At 34.0% G+C, this 16,763-nt stretch overlaps 1 protein-coding gene across 7 annotated transcripts in view; it reads left to right on the forward strand.

Moving 5' to 3' along the window:
- The window catches only part of PDE1A (phosphodiesterase 1A), a 404,046-nt gene that overhangs the window by 304,276 nt on the left and 83,007 nt on the right, over window positions 1–16,763 (forward strand). For all 7 annotated transcript variants that reach the window (XM_032292753.1, XM_032292749.1, XM_032292750.1 and 4 more), the window contains 4 exons: window positions 2,838–2,904; window positions 5,879–5,995; window positions 6,863–7,003; window positions 13,004–13,104. In XM_032292753.1, coding sequence (XP_032148644.1) covers window positions 2,838–2,904; window positions 5,879–5,995; window positions 6,863–7,003; window positions 13,004–13,104 — 426 coding nt within the window. The remainder of the gene's footprint in view (window positions 1–2,837; window positions 2,905–5,878; window positions 5,996–6,862; window positions 7,004–13,003; window positions 13,105–16,763) is intronic.

The following is a 16,763-nucleotide window of genomic DNA, read 5'->3' on the forward strand; positions in this document are numbered from 1 at the left end:
TTTTTTTTTTTTTTTTTGTATTTTTAGTAGAGAGGAGGTTTCACCATGTTAGCCAAGCTGGTCTCGAACTCATGACTTCAGGTGAGCCACCCACCTTGGCCTCCCAAAGTGCTGGGATTACAGCTGTGAGCCATGGTGCCTGGACTTTAAATGCTGTTTTTAAGAGTTTTAAAATTGTATTTTGTGATTATTACAGAAACTTCCAAAAATAATCCACTACATTTCCAGCTGGACTTTGACCACCTTTAAGAGCTTAGGAAATTCACTATCCTTTTTCAGAAACGTGTAATATATCACTTGTTTACTAAAGTGTGAGGCAACTGCATTAAAGTATCTCTGATGCTGATTCTAATTCAAGGATGGGTCATCTTAATTTTCCGTCTTAGTTTTCTATTTCTAATTTTCCATCCTTGAATTCTATTCCTGATTATAGAATTAGAAAATGGGAAAGTTTTGCTATCTTTTTGGAAGGGTCATTTTCTTTGTCTTCCGTTACATTCCATGAAATGAGAAAGTACATTGCTATTCATTTCTCTATCTATCCCAAGTTTAAGAAACTCAGTAGCATCAGAGGTCCCACGGAGGCCAGACTGCTCTAAAGATGTAAGATTTTGAAGCAATGATACTTACTGCAAAGTAATAGTTACAATAATAATTAAAAATATGGCTTTCTTGTATTAAGAAAAAGTTACTCTTCACAAAAAGCTTATGATTATTCTCATTTTACAAATGAGTGACATTAAATAGTTTTCCAAAGGTCACACAGCAGTGAGTGGCTAACATGTGATTCAAAGCGTGTGCTCTCTTTGCCTTTCTGTGCCATGAAGTCAAGCCAAGATAATGTTAATTAACATTTTAAAATTTATTCCTGAATGATTTTTATATTGGCCCTTTTCCCTGTTTATCATCCTTCCATTTTCTCTGCACTTCCATTTTTTTAGTATTAATAATAATGACTAGAAATAGGTGGAAAAGACTGCTTGCAAAAAAAAAAAAACAACAAAACAAAACAAAACAAAAAACAAAAAAACACCTAAGTATCATTGTTGATAGTAATTATTCTATATCTTACATAGTATGATTAGTAGTTCCTTGCTTTGTAAGATTAGAATAATTATACCTATATCAATGGAGTAATTAGTATAAGTATCTTTGGCTATAACTGTTCTAAAGTCTTTCAATAGAAATGTAGGATAGTTTCTTATTCTACCTGATCACCCACATCCAAAAATAATTTATAATTATTTAAAATAAACATAAAGTGAAAGCATGAAATCTTTGTGCTTAAGGTCTCTAGAATAAAAGGGACAGACACTTCATTAAGAAAGCCTAGGCTAGAAAGGTAATAAAAACAGTATTTTCATTCTGAGCTTCCAACTAGTCAAGACTTAAAAGGAAAGCATAATGAATTGCTTAGCTTTGATCATCTTTAATAAATGATAGCTTTTACATAGGGAGTAATATGTCCCATGCATTTTTAACGTAAGGAACACTGAATCAAAAAATTTAGTATCTTCTATAGTGGTTTTATAAAATATGAAGAATTTTGTCCATGTGACCATTCTTACATTGACCATATTTATCGTGATACTTAATTAACTTATGGTGTTGTCCAGGCCTTTTGTAGGGAGAATTTAAAGCCATATAGGCTGGGAATATAGCTTGTCGTGGACTAACTTGGCATAAAAATTAAGGGATATGATTAATAATCAATTGCATTCTTTTTTCCCAGGTCTTGGTGGAGGAAACATGTTTCTTTCAGAGTCCTGAATAGAAGCACTATAGCTATTTCACACACTAGGCTATCATATTGATTTGTTTTTCATGTGGAGGGGGTTCTTATATTTCATTTATGCCATTTGGGCTGCCCAGCAGAAGATGGAAAATTTCAAATTACCTATCAGTACAAAACACTTTTGTTGGCTGCACACAGTGGCTCACACCTGTAATACCAGCACTTTGAGAGGGCAAGGCGGGCAGATCACAAAGTCGAATTTGAGACCAGCCTGACCAACATGGTGAAATCCTGTCTCTACTAAAAATACAAAAGCTAGCTGGGCATGGTGACACGCTTCTGCAATCCCAGCTACTCAGGAGGCTGAGGCAGGAGAATGGCTTGAACTCGGGAGGCAGCAGTTGCAGTGAGCTGAGATCACACCACTGCACTCCAGCCTGGGTGACAGAGCGAGACTCTGTCTCAAAACAACACAAAAAACAAACAAACAAAAACCACTTTTGTTATTGATACTATTATGGAAATTAGGATAACCTTGTTTTCTTTCAGAATAATCTTTCTTAAATAATATTGAATGACAATTTGAACAAACTTAAACAATTTTTGCCAATATGATTTCCACAATATCATTAAATAAAAGAAAGGAGCTATATAAATTCTGATGACACTACATATTCCCCTCTGTAATTTTAATTTAAAAATATAAAAGAAATATTTTAATGACATTTAGCTTCCAGACTAAACATTTTGCCATATAAATGGACACAAAACAAGTATATTCTGCTGTCAGAGATATGGTAGCATGTTAGAAATTTGTTGCATATGCAAAGTACAGTGCATCGTTTAATACGATAAAATTCAGGGAAGGGTATCTTTGCATGGAAACTAAAGTTACATTAACTTTACAGGGTGATTGTGAGTAGAGAATATATTACATCGCCACATTGTAGATGCTTAGTAAAAGGTGACTACAGTTATCATTGTTGACACAAAGGGAGTCTGTAACTAATAAGAGGTGAACATATCAAGGGTAATTTTTTCCCTTAAATTTAAGAAGTAGTTGAAAACTTTGAATTTTATATGTACATTTTGTCTTTTTTAGGATGTACCGAAAAACGTATCATATGGTTGGTTTGGCATATCCAGCAGCTGTCATCGTAACATTAAAGGTGAAATAATTTCAATTATTTTTATTTATAAAATGATCATTTAAAAAAATCTACTTAAAAAGGCTAGGAGAAAATGAGAATAGGTCTTTACTGCAGCCTACATCTTAGAATGTTAAAAAATTCAGCATATTCTCACAATTTAAAAAATGAACTGTGTTCCAAATCATGACTCATTGTAGACTTAAATGATAACTGATTTACACAAACGACATCAACACATAGATATGCATGTTTGTATGCACAACATGTGTGATTGTTTTTCTTAATTTTATTTATGTGGATCTTGAATTCATTTTGAGATGGCACTATACTTGTCAGAATGTACATATTTTGTTATGAATATATTATGGAAGAGTTAAATGCATGTTATGAAAAGATGTTTTAGTCAATTCTGTTTAAATGACAAAACATATAGAATAAAATTCTTCAGGATTGTAGGTCTGAAAAAATACAAAATGTAAGCTAAAATTAAGAAAGAAAAAAACTTCTCTCTCTCTTCTTTGGCTTCTCCTGTGGCTACACTATTCTAAGGCCCAATTGCAGTGCTACATATGTTAGAAATTATTAGAGTTGAAACTCCGAAGTGGTAAATTTGTTGGCTCACATACTTCTCCCCATTATGTGTGTGTGTTTGTGTGTGGTATTTATGTTCATTCTTTCTAAATGTTATTTCTATAGAGGCATTTTGTAGGCCTGTTCTTCTAAATTCCTTGTTTCTTTCTCTTACCTAATTTGGTTAAGGGAATTTAACATTGTCTCCTAAAATGTCTTCATGGTGGTTTTTCTGCATTAACCAAGAATTTAAAGGATGTTGTCAGTGGCAGATCTTGTGTTGGTTTATTTCTAACTTATTGTACTTTTACAATTTTAAATTCGTGTTTCTGAAAATTTTCATTTAAGCATCTTCTTTGCATTTGTTTTTTCTCTGCTGCATATTAGATTTTAATCTCATTAATTTTAAAAGGTAGTTCATTTTTCTTGGGTGCCTTTTTATATTTGGGTTTCTGTGCCTCCTCTCAGATCAGAGGGGACATTAGATGCTCTTGGGAGCGCAAACCCTGTTGGGAACTGTGAGTGCAAGGGTGGTGTGCTCCTTATGAGGTGGAACAGTTTCATCCCAAAACCATCCTACCCCAACTCAGTCTGTGGAAAAATTTGCTTACACAACTAGCCAAAATGTTGAGGACTGCTGCATTAAAGGATATTAATCATTCCTTGGTTCTTGAGAGATTTTTCCTTCTCTATTATTTCCTTAAAAATGAGAAAAAAAATTGCTCATTTTTATTTATATTGAGAATATTTGCTTAAAAACAAACTAACAAAATATCTTAGTATGAGAGAATGTAGTATTTTTTCTAAAATGTCATATAGTAAAAAGATATAAACTAACAGGTTGAGAGAGGGAATATCACCAAGTAAAGAATGTTTAGTTAAATAATTCTTATTTTCTGAGAAGCCTCCTTGTCTTGTTTGTTCTCAATCTGATGACATAAAAGCCAAGCATCTGCAGTAGTTTACAAATGTAAATCATCAGTGTTTATAAAAAAATTCTCAAGAAATAAAGAATTAACCTTTTACCCATTGGGAACCCCCAAGTTGGAACTGTAAATATAAATAGCAGCCTTCTAAGAGTCTGGGCTAATTCCTGTTTGTTAGCTTTGGAGTTTGATAAAAGATTTGTTGGCCTCCTTTGAGATTTACTGATGTAAAATGCCTTCTAACAGAACTTATAATAACTTTTAATGTATAAAGAGATAAAACAAGCATTTGGGGATCAAATAAGGGCCAAATGCAAGGAATTTAATAATGACATACAAGCAAACCAGAAACTATTTCATTGGTGTTTGTTTTCAAGTGATTAAAAATACCATTTGAAGCTCTCACTATTCTTTTTTGAAGGAAGCATTTTTAAAAAAGACTGAATACTTTTTATCAGATTTTTAGTTTAGTTTTAGCATATTATAGCACATAGAGTTGGCCTCCATAAAAATGTGTTAAATGAATAAAATTTGAAACATGCCTACTCGAATACAAATTAATGCATAGCTTTATGGTTGCCCACTTACTGTTCAATACTAAACCTACTGTATGTTTATAAACAGTAGGCCTTCTTGCTAGCTGTTTCTGATAACCATTGGAATGGACTACAGTGCTTCTTTAGATTTTTAAAGCAAAATCATGAGGCAGCTACAGTTTATGTCTCTACCCACTGCTCTCTCTTACTGTTAGGGGGTACCTTCCAATTTCCCCACTAGCCTGCTTATTTACCTTGGGAACTGCATGAAATGCAAGTATTACTATCTTCTTCCTCAATTAAAAGGCCCACTTCCTTTTTCTCACCACCTGTCCCTTAAGCAAATTATTAATAAGTCAGCCAAAGATAGAGCAAATAATAATAGGTGAAAAGTAGCGTAAAATAAAAACACCTTTTAATAATTAAAGACAGTATATACTCTACCACTCTATGGTATTTACAGCTTAAAACAGGACATGAATATCAAAACTTTCTGCCAAATTGCAGACTCTCATGGTGAAATTTCAAGCAATGTAGCACATGAGTAAGAAAGAGAAACTGAGATTATTTCTTCTGTATTTCCCAATTGACATCATCTGTGTAACTAGCAATTCTATCCTAAATTGAGGCCCACTCTGGGGAAATGATTTATGGCAGGAAGTTGGAGAAAGATTAAAGATAAGGGCAGTATTATGGTGTTATCAAATGTATTAAATCAGTTTAGTAACCTTGGGATTAAAGAAAAGGTTTTGGTGCTTTATTAAGCATTAGGGCCTCACTTTTGTGGACCCATGGATACTAAGTGGTCCTGTCCTATGAAACTGTTGGTCAAAGTGTTGTTTGACATGCTAAATTGAAAGACAACCTGCTAAATGTACAATGGCTTATCTTTTGAATAAATTATCATAAAGAGAAACAGTATGATATTGGCACCTAAAATGTTTATTATTTTTTCTACAGGATGTTGATAAATGGTCTTTCGATGTATTTGCCCTAAATGAAGCAAGTGGAGAGCATAGTCTGAAGTTTATGATTTATGAACTGTTTACCAGATATGATCTTATCAACCGTTTTAAGGTCAGAAACAGGGAACAAAAGTGAAATGCTCTTAGAATTGGTTATTTGAATAAGAATGAAAATTCAGAACATTGAGTAATTAAGCAATCCATTTTAGGATGTTTTAGTTAGCCGGTCACAGAATTACAGGGATGAGGTCACCACATGATAGAACCATTCTCCACAACTCACTGACACATCTGTATATCCACCTAGAGATCATGAGGCCAGTATAGGCTCATTCCAGCAAGATGCCAGCATCCCCTGACTTATTTACAAAACACTCACATAGGGATTGGCAGCTATGTCTTAAAGAACTATGACAATCTCTAGTGTTCCTAAAACATAGAATGAACTTTTATCGCCAGGTTTTCTTAAATTAGAATGAAGGGGCTTCTAATTAACTTCATTTAGATCCATCCAAGCAATAGATTTGTTACAGACTACTGAGCAGTCTGTAGCTTATTACTTTCTTCATTTCCTGTAGAATCACCACATTGTTAGAGCTATAAAGTACTGGGAAGTAATCCATTTTAACCTCTTTGTATTAAGATAGAAGAACTAGACTCTACTAATTGTAACTGGAAATGTTTATCCTTTTAAGAACTGGTCTTCCTACTCTCTGGAAGATATTAAAATTTCAAGGCTATAGTGTGAGTAAGGCTATTACTTCATCTGTCCTAGTTAAATACTTGGGGGTTATAATCTTTCTTTTTGGGATCGAAAGCTAACATGTTTATGAAGTGGTTTTTCAGAAGAATGTACATTTGACATAAAGAAGCTACGGTCCATATCTGACTCACGAATATGTTCCATGACAAACTGTGCTCAAGTTGATTTAGTACCACTTTTTTGTCAAAATATAATTGTGATTATTACTTTCCACAGATTCCTGTTTCTTGCCTAATCTCCTTTGCAGAAGCTTTAGAAGTTGGTTACAGCAAGTACAAAAATCCATATCACAATTTGATTCATGCAGCTGATGTCACTCAAACTGTGCATTACATAATGCTTCATACAGGTATCATGGTAAGAAAGTCTTTGTAACTGGAGTTTGTTAGTTTGGAAGCATTAACTTCCATTCCTGTAAGCTCCTATTGTCTTTTTAATGCCCATAGACATTTTATAAGTAAGAAGTATTATAAATAATAATTGCTTGGATTTTTGAAGTTTAATGAGTTATAATATACATTTTTCAAAAAATATTTTAAGTCAGTGCAAAAAAGATAACCAGAGGCAAATAAAAATATATTTTTTCCAAAATTTGGACTAGAGAACATTTTTGTTTGTAAATCCTTTTTTTCCATAGGAATCAACCAAAAAAAGCGAGCTAGAGAAAGTCTTTAGAATAAAAGTTATAGCACTCTTCTCTCACTCATCATGTGCTCCTAACCTGAACTTAGTCGCTTTTGCTCTCTTACTTGTTTTGCTAATCACAGTCAAATTCTAATATGGATTTGGGGAAATTATTCATGAGAATTTTTCCAAATCATCCTTCCTCTTCTTTGCATTTGATGGATCAATGAATGGGTGACTACATGATTCAGCAGTACAAAGCCTGAAATAACGGTGAGTGTATGACAGGAACTCTGAGAGAGTTGGGAATTTTTGTAATGTCTTAGAACTCAGGATGATTCCAAGAAGGTAAAATGTGAGAAGCTGACCTTCCTGTGAAGCTGCCAAATTGAGCTGGGTTCAAAAAGGAGCAGGCCGAGTGAGATTTCGAAATCTTAGCACCTGCTTTAATTGTAAAGTGCAGTAAAAAAATGCCTTTTCAGCTTAGGAAGTAACCAGAATTTCATCATTTTCAAATACGTTTCTGCTAGAGTACATTTTTTTACACTTGCTACAAGTGTAAAGGGAGCCAAATAAAAGTCTCCTATATCAGCTTCAGGACATCTGGTGTAAAGGTGACATTGAAGAGATGCAGGTGTCATATTACTGGGTAAATAGAGAAAATCAAATCCACAATGTGGCTTTACCCTCAGACTTATAAAGGAGACTGTTGCAGGACCAAAGAAGCCATTCCAACTTCTCTGTAAGACTGGGGAATTTGGCCCAGCCTGGCATGACTCCTAGAAAGTTAAAGTTGTTAGCAAAGGTCACATAGTCACTTTCTGAGACAGCCATGACTTAACAAATATAAATGTAACTTTCTGATTTTGTTCATCCTTTAGCAAAAATGTGTCACTGGGCTCTTTACTTGTCCATTAATTTGGCTGTTACAAAAATAGTCTGGTGGTAGACCTTTAGTGTTGTCCAGAATTAAGAAAATACATTTGAACTAAAGAAAATAATGAGAAATTTTACCATAGACGGAGAAAGGAAAGACAAAATGAATTTATGAATGTTTTGACTATTTTGTCAGAACTAGGTTGTACTTGCAGCTTGACAGTTTTTGGAAAGTTATTTTAACAAGTTTTGTGTACATTAAAAAGTGGTGATAGGTGACAAATTTCATGCATATGAATGTGTTGGTTCTCTGAAACAAAAAAGGATTATAAAAGTTTTCATTAGCAAAAACTCTTTAGTTCTTTCTTACCCCTCAGATTTGATATAAAGAAGACTGGGTCATCTACGTTAGTGTTTTAGTTGATGACCTGCTATTTCAGGATGGCCCTATCAGTGTGACATTTATGAAGCACTCCAGTAGCAGCCCAGTACTGTCAGGAGACTAATGCATCTTGTCATCTGCAAGATGTTTTAAGGACTGCTGCCTGAAAGGGATTGCAATGAAGCCATTGTCCTTCTGTTTGTTAATGTCATAAGGGACGCCCTCAAGTCTGGGAGTAGACAATGCAAAGGAGAGTTGATGCTCATACACCTGCTTGTCTCCCTCTCTAGAGCTCTCCTTTGTCACTTGATTCGTTTGTAGTCCTGTGCCGTGGTGACAGTGATGCACAGTAACTCAGTCCATTTGCTAAAGAGCAAATGCTTTATAAAGCGCTGTCAAGCCACCTTCAAATGTCTCTTTGAATATGAAATTATCCAAGGACCTTGTCCAGAAAACATTGCATCCTGGCACTGTGTTCTCTCTAATACTAAGAGTAGAAGGAAGAGAGATGACTTTAAATCTAGTTCCTTTGGAATTTTCAGTGCACTGACTATACCCAGAAACAGTCTTCCACACTTTGGAATGACTATATCTTTCTCTGATCAATCTATGAAACATTTAGCCCTATGTCTTTCTACAAATTATGTGGAAATTCTGTTCTTATAAATGGCTCCTATATGATACTGTTCGGAAGAGGAAAGAGAGTAGGGACTCAGAGAGCAGTCAGACATAGGTTTGAAAACATGCCCCACCACTTTCTAATTCACTAGCTCCCTATGTTGTTTCCCTTGTCACTAAAATGCAGTTAATAAAGTCAGTCACCTTATAGAATGGCAATGAAAAGTAAATAAAATCATATTTGTAAAGCACCTAACCTAGTACCTAAAACATAATAGCTATTAACATACCTTAATTAATTAATTGTATATGCCAATTTTCTATACTGGTAACTTACAACAAACTACTAGAGAAAAATAGTGCCCAACCTCATAAATTCTGGCTAAAAGACTTGTTAATTATGTGTTTTTAGATACATAAAAAATTAAGAAATAATTGTGTTTTTCTGACTTTAAATTCTCCCCCCTTTATATATAATACACATAGATAGTTTTTCTATCTCACAGGCACATAGACACGCATCCTGAGTAATTCAGATATGAAAATTACATTGTAAGTCCTAAATCAAAACTCTATTTGCTTCTACCCATTCATATAGTAAAATTATCTAGAAATTCTTCTTTTGAAACTTTAGAAGAAGGTGTTCAGCATATTGCCTTCTTTATGTGGTAAATGCTGTTGTGATCTGTGGAGGAAATAGAAACTTTGAAATCAGACAGATTTGGGTTTGCATTCCTGCCCTTCCGCTAGATAGATATGTGATCTTTGAAATGTTGATCCAGTTATCTAGGATTCAATTTTGTTATCTGCAACATAGATATAAAAATATTTATCCATAACCACCTTATAAAATGGTTATAAGAATTAAATGAGACCAGCTAACTCAAGTGTCCAGTGAATGTTAATTCCCTTCCTTTGTTTCTGTCATAATATATGCTGTCAGTAGCAGTCAATACTCCTTATAAGTTGATGACTGCCCACTCTAGAGTAAGCCTACTGGAGCACTTCTCCAAACAAAATGCAAGCTACCATTCTGATTAAATGCAATGTCTGCATTGCTCATGACTTATCCCTTTATTTCTGCCCCTTAGGAATCAGAAGAACCTTGGATTTGTATTGACCACTGCTATAGTTGGGAAGAGTGACAGGATTTAGCCTCATTCTATCTGGCTTGCCCTCAGGAGTCATTTATAAAATCTATGAATTTAAGCACCTGTTTTCTGAGTTAGAATTCTTTTTGATACCAGTACAAAATGAATCAGCAGCTAAGGAGCTAACAATCAGTCCAGAATTCTACATTTGCTAATACAAAGTAGATGTGTTTTTAAATTAAGTGTTAAAGTTCAGTGTTTCTCTCTTCCTATACTAGTTTGTAGTAGAATTTAATGATTTAGGCCATAGTGCAAAATAAGAAAGGGAGATTTGTGGAGAAAGTAGTATTTATGTATGAGAGGCAGAAATTAACCAGAATAAAAACAGGAAATGTATTTACAATAAATTTTCACAGCTACCAAGATAATAATTTTAAATATTTATGAGTCAATCACTAATTAATTCCATCTCTGATTTTATAATTTCCTTTTACTATTGACACTTTATATTCTGTATTAGCTTAGTAGATACTGAATGCTGCTTTTTTAAAAAAAACCGCAGTTACATTTATAAATACATAACTTGAACACCCCCCAAAATTTAAAGAAAATAAGTAATTTTTTTAAAGAAACCATTTTCTTCAATTAAACAATGGTTTTCTAGGGTACAAAACTAGTTTAACTTCAATTGCTATTCATTTCATGGTGTTCAGTTGTGTAGTTTCATTGGGAACATTGGAGGCTCAGTCCCAATTCAGCCTATAATATAAACCAACATAAGGTCACTTTCGTCCTTTTAATGACACACAATTAAATGCATCTGTGAACACAGAACAGCTAATTATATAAACTGCCTTTGGTTCTGAAAATTATTTCTGCTTCATTCATCCAACTGTGAGGCATTTATACATAATTACAATCGCTAATGATATGTTAGCTATTATTTCCCCGATTTAATGCCTTAATCAATACATTTAACACAAGTTCAGCAAAATGCCATTTATTCTTTATTTTACCATATGACAAGACATGATAGGCACAGTGCATACATGAACTCAAAACTTCTTCTTCAACTCCAAAGGGGAAAGATCAGTATTGCCATTTTCACCAGAACTATAGCTGAGAGGATAAATAACTTATTTTCCTGAGGATTAACAGAGATTTTAAACCAGGACTGATTCCATGGTCTCTTATCACTGTTACTTCTTTCTAATGCAAAAATAGTGAATTGCAATTTAACAAACAAATAGTAAGTTCCTAATATGTGCCAAATATCATGATAGGTTATGTAAAGGGAGCTAAGATTAATAAGACCATATCTTTCATACCTATGCAATTCAATTGCCACTGCGTTCATTTTTGATTCATGGACCTAAAATGGCTTTCTTTAATATTTTATACAAAATCTAAATTCATCAGTTATCATCAACATAGTCCATTAACTCTTTCCATACCCTCCATACTCTTCAATTACACTTCGCTTGATTCTCTAACACAATTGTACTATTGACAATTCTATTTTAATATAGACCCTATAGTATGATTCGACATTTGCTCTTTCTATTTAAAATTACTATGTCTCCATCGTTGCACTTAGCTATCAATGTTTTTCCATCCTTTTTCCAAGATCCACTGCCACGAAATAGCCCTTCTGTCTATGTTCTTAAATTGCATCTTATTCTGCAAACTTTTATTGAGTGTGCATATAGTTTACATGATCTCTTTCTGTTTTTTTGTGCAAGGTCTTTTACTGTTTTAGGTGTATAGAATAAGACCACTCAGAGTGAGCTTCATAGCATTTGGATTCTCCATTCCTACCATCAAGTGCCATTTATTTATAGTGCTGTCTAGTAGAACTTGTTGTGATGATGGAAATGTTTTATGCCGGTGTTTTATGTCTACATGGTAACCACCTGTCACATATAACCATGGGCATATGTAATGTGGCTAGTGTAACGGGGAAGTGAGTTTAATTTTACTTAATTTTCTTTATTTTCAATTTAAATAGTCACATGTGGTTATCATACTGTCCAGTGCAGTATAAGGGTTTTACAAAATGTGAGTGATGAATAAACTATTGAATTACTTCTAAATGAACTAATAATACTAGGTAACTTTTATTAAAGCATCTAATTAGTAACTGAAAGATGAATGTATATAAAGCAGATAGTCATGGATTTTACATGAAAGTATTTTTTCTTTCTTTTTGCATTATTAAATTTAATTGCACAACCATTTTTATGTGTTATATGTAGAAAATTTTGTGAATTCCAGAAACTTTTCTAAATCTTTAAATATGAAAATAAAGTGTACTTTCTCTAGTGAGAAAAGTGAATATTTTTAATTTTTAGATGAAAATTTGTTTCATACTAGATTGTTCTACAACACTTGAACTAAAAGACATTTTAATGATGTATGAGCTATATGTTAAAAATCACTAAACTGCAATTGATTTCAAAAGAACCCAAACAGATATGGCTGTAAATTCAAAATCCAGTTAGCGTTCACCTTTTAATTCATGGAAAACTACTCCGTTTTCAATTAGCAAGGACAATTATATCCTGAATTTTCAACTTATAAGCTGTGAAACAATCATTGACCTCATAAAGCATCCATCATGCACAATCAATGGAGGTAAAATAGGAAAATAAAGAAATAACAATTTTATATGATTACATATACAGGGTGCACTGAAAATCTTTGTAAAAGAAAGGAAAGATGGTATCTACTTCCTGAATATAATGGATTCTTTCTTTAATCTACTAGCACTGGCTCACTGAACTGGAAATTTTAGCAATGGTCTTTGCTGCTGCCATTCATGATTATGAGCATACAGGAACCACAAACAACTTTCACATTCAGACAAGGTAAGTTTGAAAAATATTAACTTTCATTAGTTAAAATTTGAAATTTATTTTTCTGTTTATTAGTTACAAAAGAGGATTTTTTTAAAAATAGTAAAGATTCTAATAAGAATAGGCGTAATGAATTTTTAGCAAAATTTCTTAAGCTGCTAACATTTGGATCAATCAATGGCTATTTTTCAAGAATCTTGTATATAGTATTTTGTGGTATATTTAACAATTTAAAGAACATAAAATGTTTAAGACAATCTGTCTCTGCCCAGAACTTATACTGTGAACTACCACACAAGTCAGACATCTATTCACTGAGAAATCTTGCAACATAATGCTTATGGTACTGGTTTGGTGTCATTATGTATTTGAAAAAAATAAAATTATACTTCTGAAAAAAAATGCAAAAATCAAAGATCTCATTTTCAGGTCAGCATGAAGAATTAAATTTAAAATAATTAGAAAATGAAATTCTTTAATGATGGTTACAATGGGAGTTATTTAAATCAAAATACCAGAGTGGAAGTATGTTAGTCTGTTAGGTCTGCCATAACAAAACACTACAGAATGGGTGGCTTAAACACCATGAATTTATTATTTCACAATTATGGATGCTGTGAATACAGGATCACAGAGTCAGCTGGCTTGGTTTCCTCTGAGGCTATTTTTCTTGACTTACAGACAACACCCTTGATCACACGGTCTTTTCTCTGAGCATATGCACCCCAGTGTCTCTTTCTCTTCTTATATGGACACCGGTCATATTGGACTTGGGCCCCACTCTTGTTAGTTCATTAACTTTAATTACACCCTTAATAGTCCTATCTCCAAATACAGACACACTGAGGGTTAGGGCTTCAACATATGAATTTTAGGGCAGACACAATTCAGTCTATAACTGAGAGTTACCCTAAATTCTTTTTAGTTAGGCAGAGAAGTCAGTATATGAGAAGCAGGATTTGGTCTAGGCCCCATCAGTGTCCAATTTACTTTATATGTGTGGGATCCTGAAATTTCTCTTTCACTAGTCAGGATGCCTAACAAGGAGATATATGTTAAGAGATGATGTCTTTCTGGAACGACTGTATAAATCTCCATTCTTGTTAAGGAAAGATTAAAATCCGGTATTTTTTTTTTTTTTTCTAATTAAGAGACTTTATTTCCTAGAGCAGTTTTAGATTCATAGAAAAATCAGACAGGAAGCACAGAGTTCCATGTGCTTCCTCCTGCTACCCTAAAGTTTCCATTGCTATTAACATCATACACTGGTGTGAGATATTTGTTAGGATTGATTAACCAATATTGATACATTGTTATTAACTAAGGTCCATTGTTTACATGAGAGTGTACTCTTTGCATTATGGGTTCTGTGGGTTTTAACAAATGTATAATGTCATCTATCGACCGCTGCAGTATCACGCACAATAGTTTCACTACCCTAAAAGTCTCCTGTGCTTCATCGATCATTCCTCTCTTCCTGCCCCTTTACCCCTGGGAATCACTGGTCTTTTTAATGTCTCTTTAGTTTTACGTTTTCCAAAATGTCATATAGCTGAAATGGTACAGTATAGAGTTCTTTCAGACTGGGTTCTTTCACTTAGAAGAATGTGTTTAATGTTCCTCCATGTCTTTTCATGGTCGACAACTTATTTCTTCTCACTGAATACTATTCCATTGCATACCATAGTTTGTTTATCTGTCCACCTATTGAAGCAAATCTTGGTTGTTTCTAAATTTAGGCACTTATGAATAATACTGATATAAGCATACATGTGCAGGCTCCTGTGTGGTCAGTTCATTTGGATTTTTAATAGATATATTTTTAACCAACTGATTTTCCAGATGTGGGGAGTTATTGTTTGATGTGGGGAATATAGAAACAGCTTATTAAAATATTAGACAGTTTAGAACTTAAGGGACCCTAAGATGAGTGAGATCCACAGTACAGATCATCTGGTCTAATTTCCATCATCTAAGAATAGAAAATGAAGACCTCAAGAGGTGAAGTGACCTGTCTATATGTACCTGGTCAGGTGATGGCAGTGGCAGAATTGAGAAGTGAGAAGAGGGACACTCACTCTTAATCCAGCTCCTTATACAACTCTGCTCCCATGGCCAGAGACAGGCACATGCTAATTCCAACCTGTTAAAGCCTGAAATGGGGTGGGCTTACACATTGTAGCTTTTTGATGGAGACAGAAGAAGAGGTGCAATTCAAAGATGGAAGTGTTGGGGAGGACATTCTGTGTATCCCTGGAATGGAGGAAATCCCAGGGTCCCCTAGATTGACATAGATTGACGGAAAAAGGAAAACCTCCGAGTCTGGTTATGTAGTAGAAATGTTATGTATCTGTCCATATTTGCAGGGCATAGGGAGTTTTTTGCTTTCATTTGTATTAAATGTCAAAGGGAAACCAGACTATGCAGATCATTTTTGCTGACCAAAGTCTGCCTATATCCACTGGATCCACAACATGGAGGATTTTAATTACAGATCTCTCATTAGGGAGCTGGGCTCTGTACAGGAAAACAGCCCCAGAGGTTTGAGAAGAAAGCAAGTGATTTGTTATCAGTGAATACTAGCTGCCCTTTCGACTTTGAAAGGTAAAGGCCAGTGGGCTGGCCTCTCCCAGCAGCAGTGTTAGATCATTACTCCAGCTTTCTTCTTTTACTATTCATCTGCACTTGATGAAAAGTCCTGATTTACTTATGCATTTGACTGTGGAGAAGGAGGAGGAAGAGGCGGAGGAAAGGAGAGGGATAACAAGGAAGAGGAGGACAAGGAAGGGTACGTGGGGGCAGAGGAGAAGAAAGAAGAATCATATTATTTTTTCAATTTATATTTTAAAACTCTATATAAAAGTGGGAAAAAAATTCTCTAACAGGGTCAGTTATTTAATGGATTAACTGTACATGAACTTGAAAATTCCATTAACCAAAATGTTGTAATGAGCAAAATGCAACAATATAACATGATTTTTAACTCTGACTATTGCCTTCACATTTCATCCAAGAAGAAATAAGGTCATATGTCATTGATATCAGTAATTCTATTTGATTTTATATTATTCATTGTTACTTGGATTAAGAGTGTTTTTCTAATCTGGAAACCAATTTACTACATAATGCAAAATGGCTAAAATGCAGTTTGGAACATAGGGCAAGGCTAGATTTGAGTTAAATGCAGATATTATAATGCATGAAATCCTTGAAAGTGTAAATAAATGGAAATAATTTCCTCTTTGTGAAAAGAAAATGCCAGGCTACATGTTACCATGGATACTGGATGTTGCTCAGAGTCTGTTCTTTTCTTAGCAAAGACCATCTCAAACATTAGACCATGCTGCATTCTCAGCATCCTTGTTAGCTTTATGAGACAAAAATCATGTACACTATGCTACAATTAAATCTGGTTCAAAAACACATCTTAGCTTGTTTCTGAAAGGGTAGATGGTGATACTTGGAGCCATATCATGCATGTAATAACCCTGACAAAACTGCTATGACTAGATTTGGTGCCATATAGTGCAAACATTACTGGAAAATCACAGTTTTCTCCATGATCTCAGCAAACTTCTGGAAATGCATACAGTGTTTTGCTTGGGCAAGATCTAGTTGATTATCTCCTCAATAAGAATTACACAAATGTGTTGCTAGTAAAGATTTCTGTA

This window comes from Sapajus apella, unplaced genomic scaffold (genome assembly GCF_009761245.1).
Source record: "Sapajus apella isolate SASKATOON/1434 unplaced genomic scaffold, GSC_monkey_1.0 scaffold28, whole genome shotgun sequence".
Taxonomy (NCBI): Eukaryota; Metazoa; Chordata; class Mammalia; order Primates; family Cebidae; genus Sapajus; species Sapajus apella.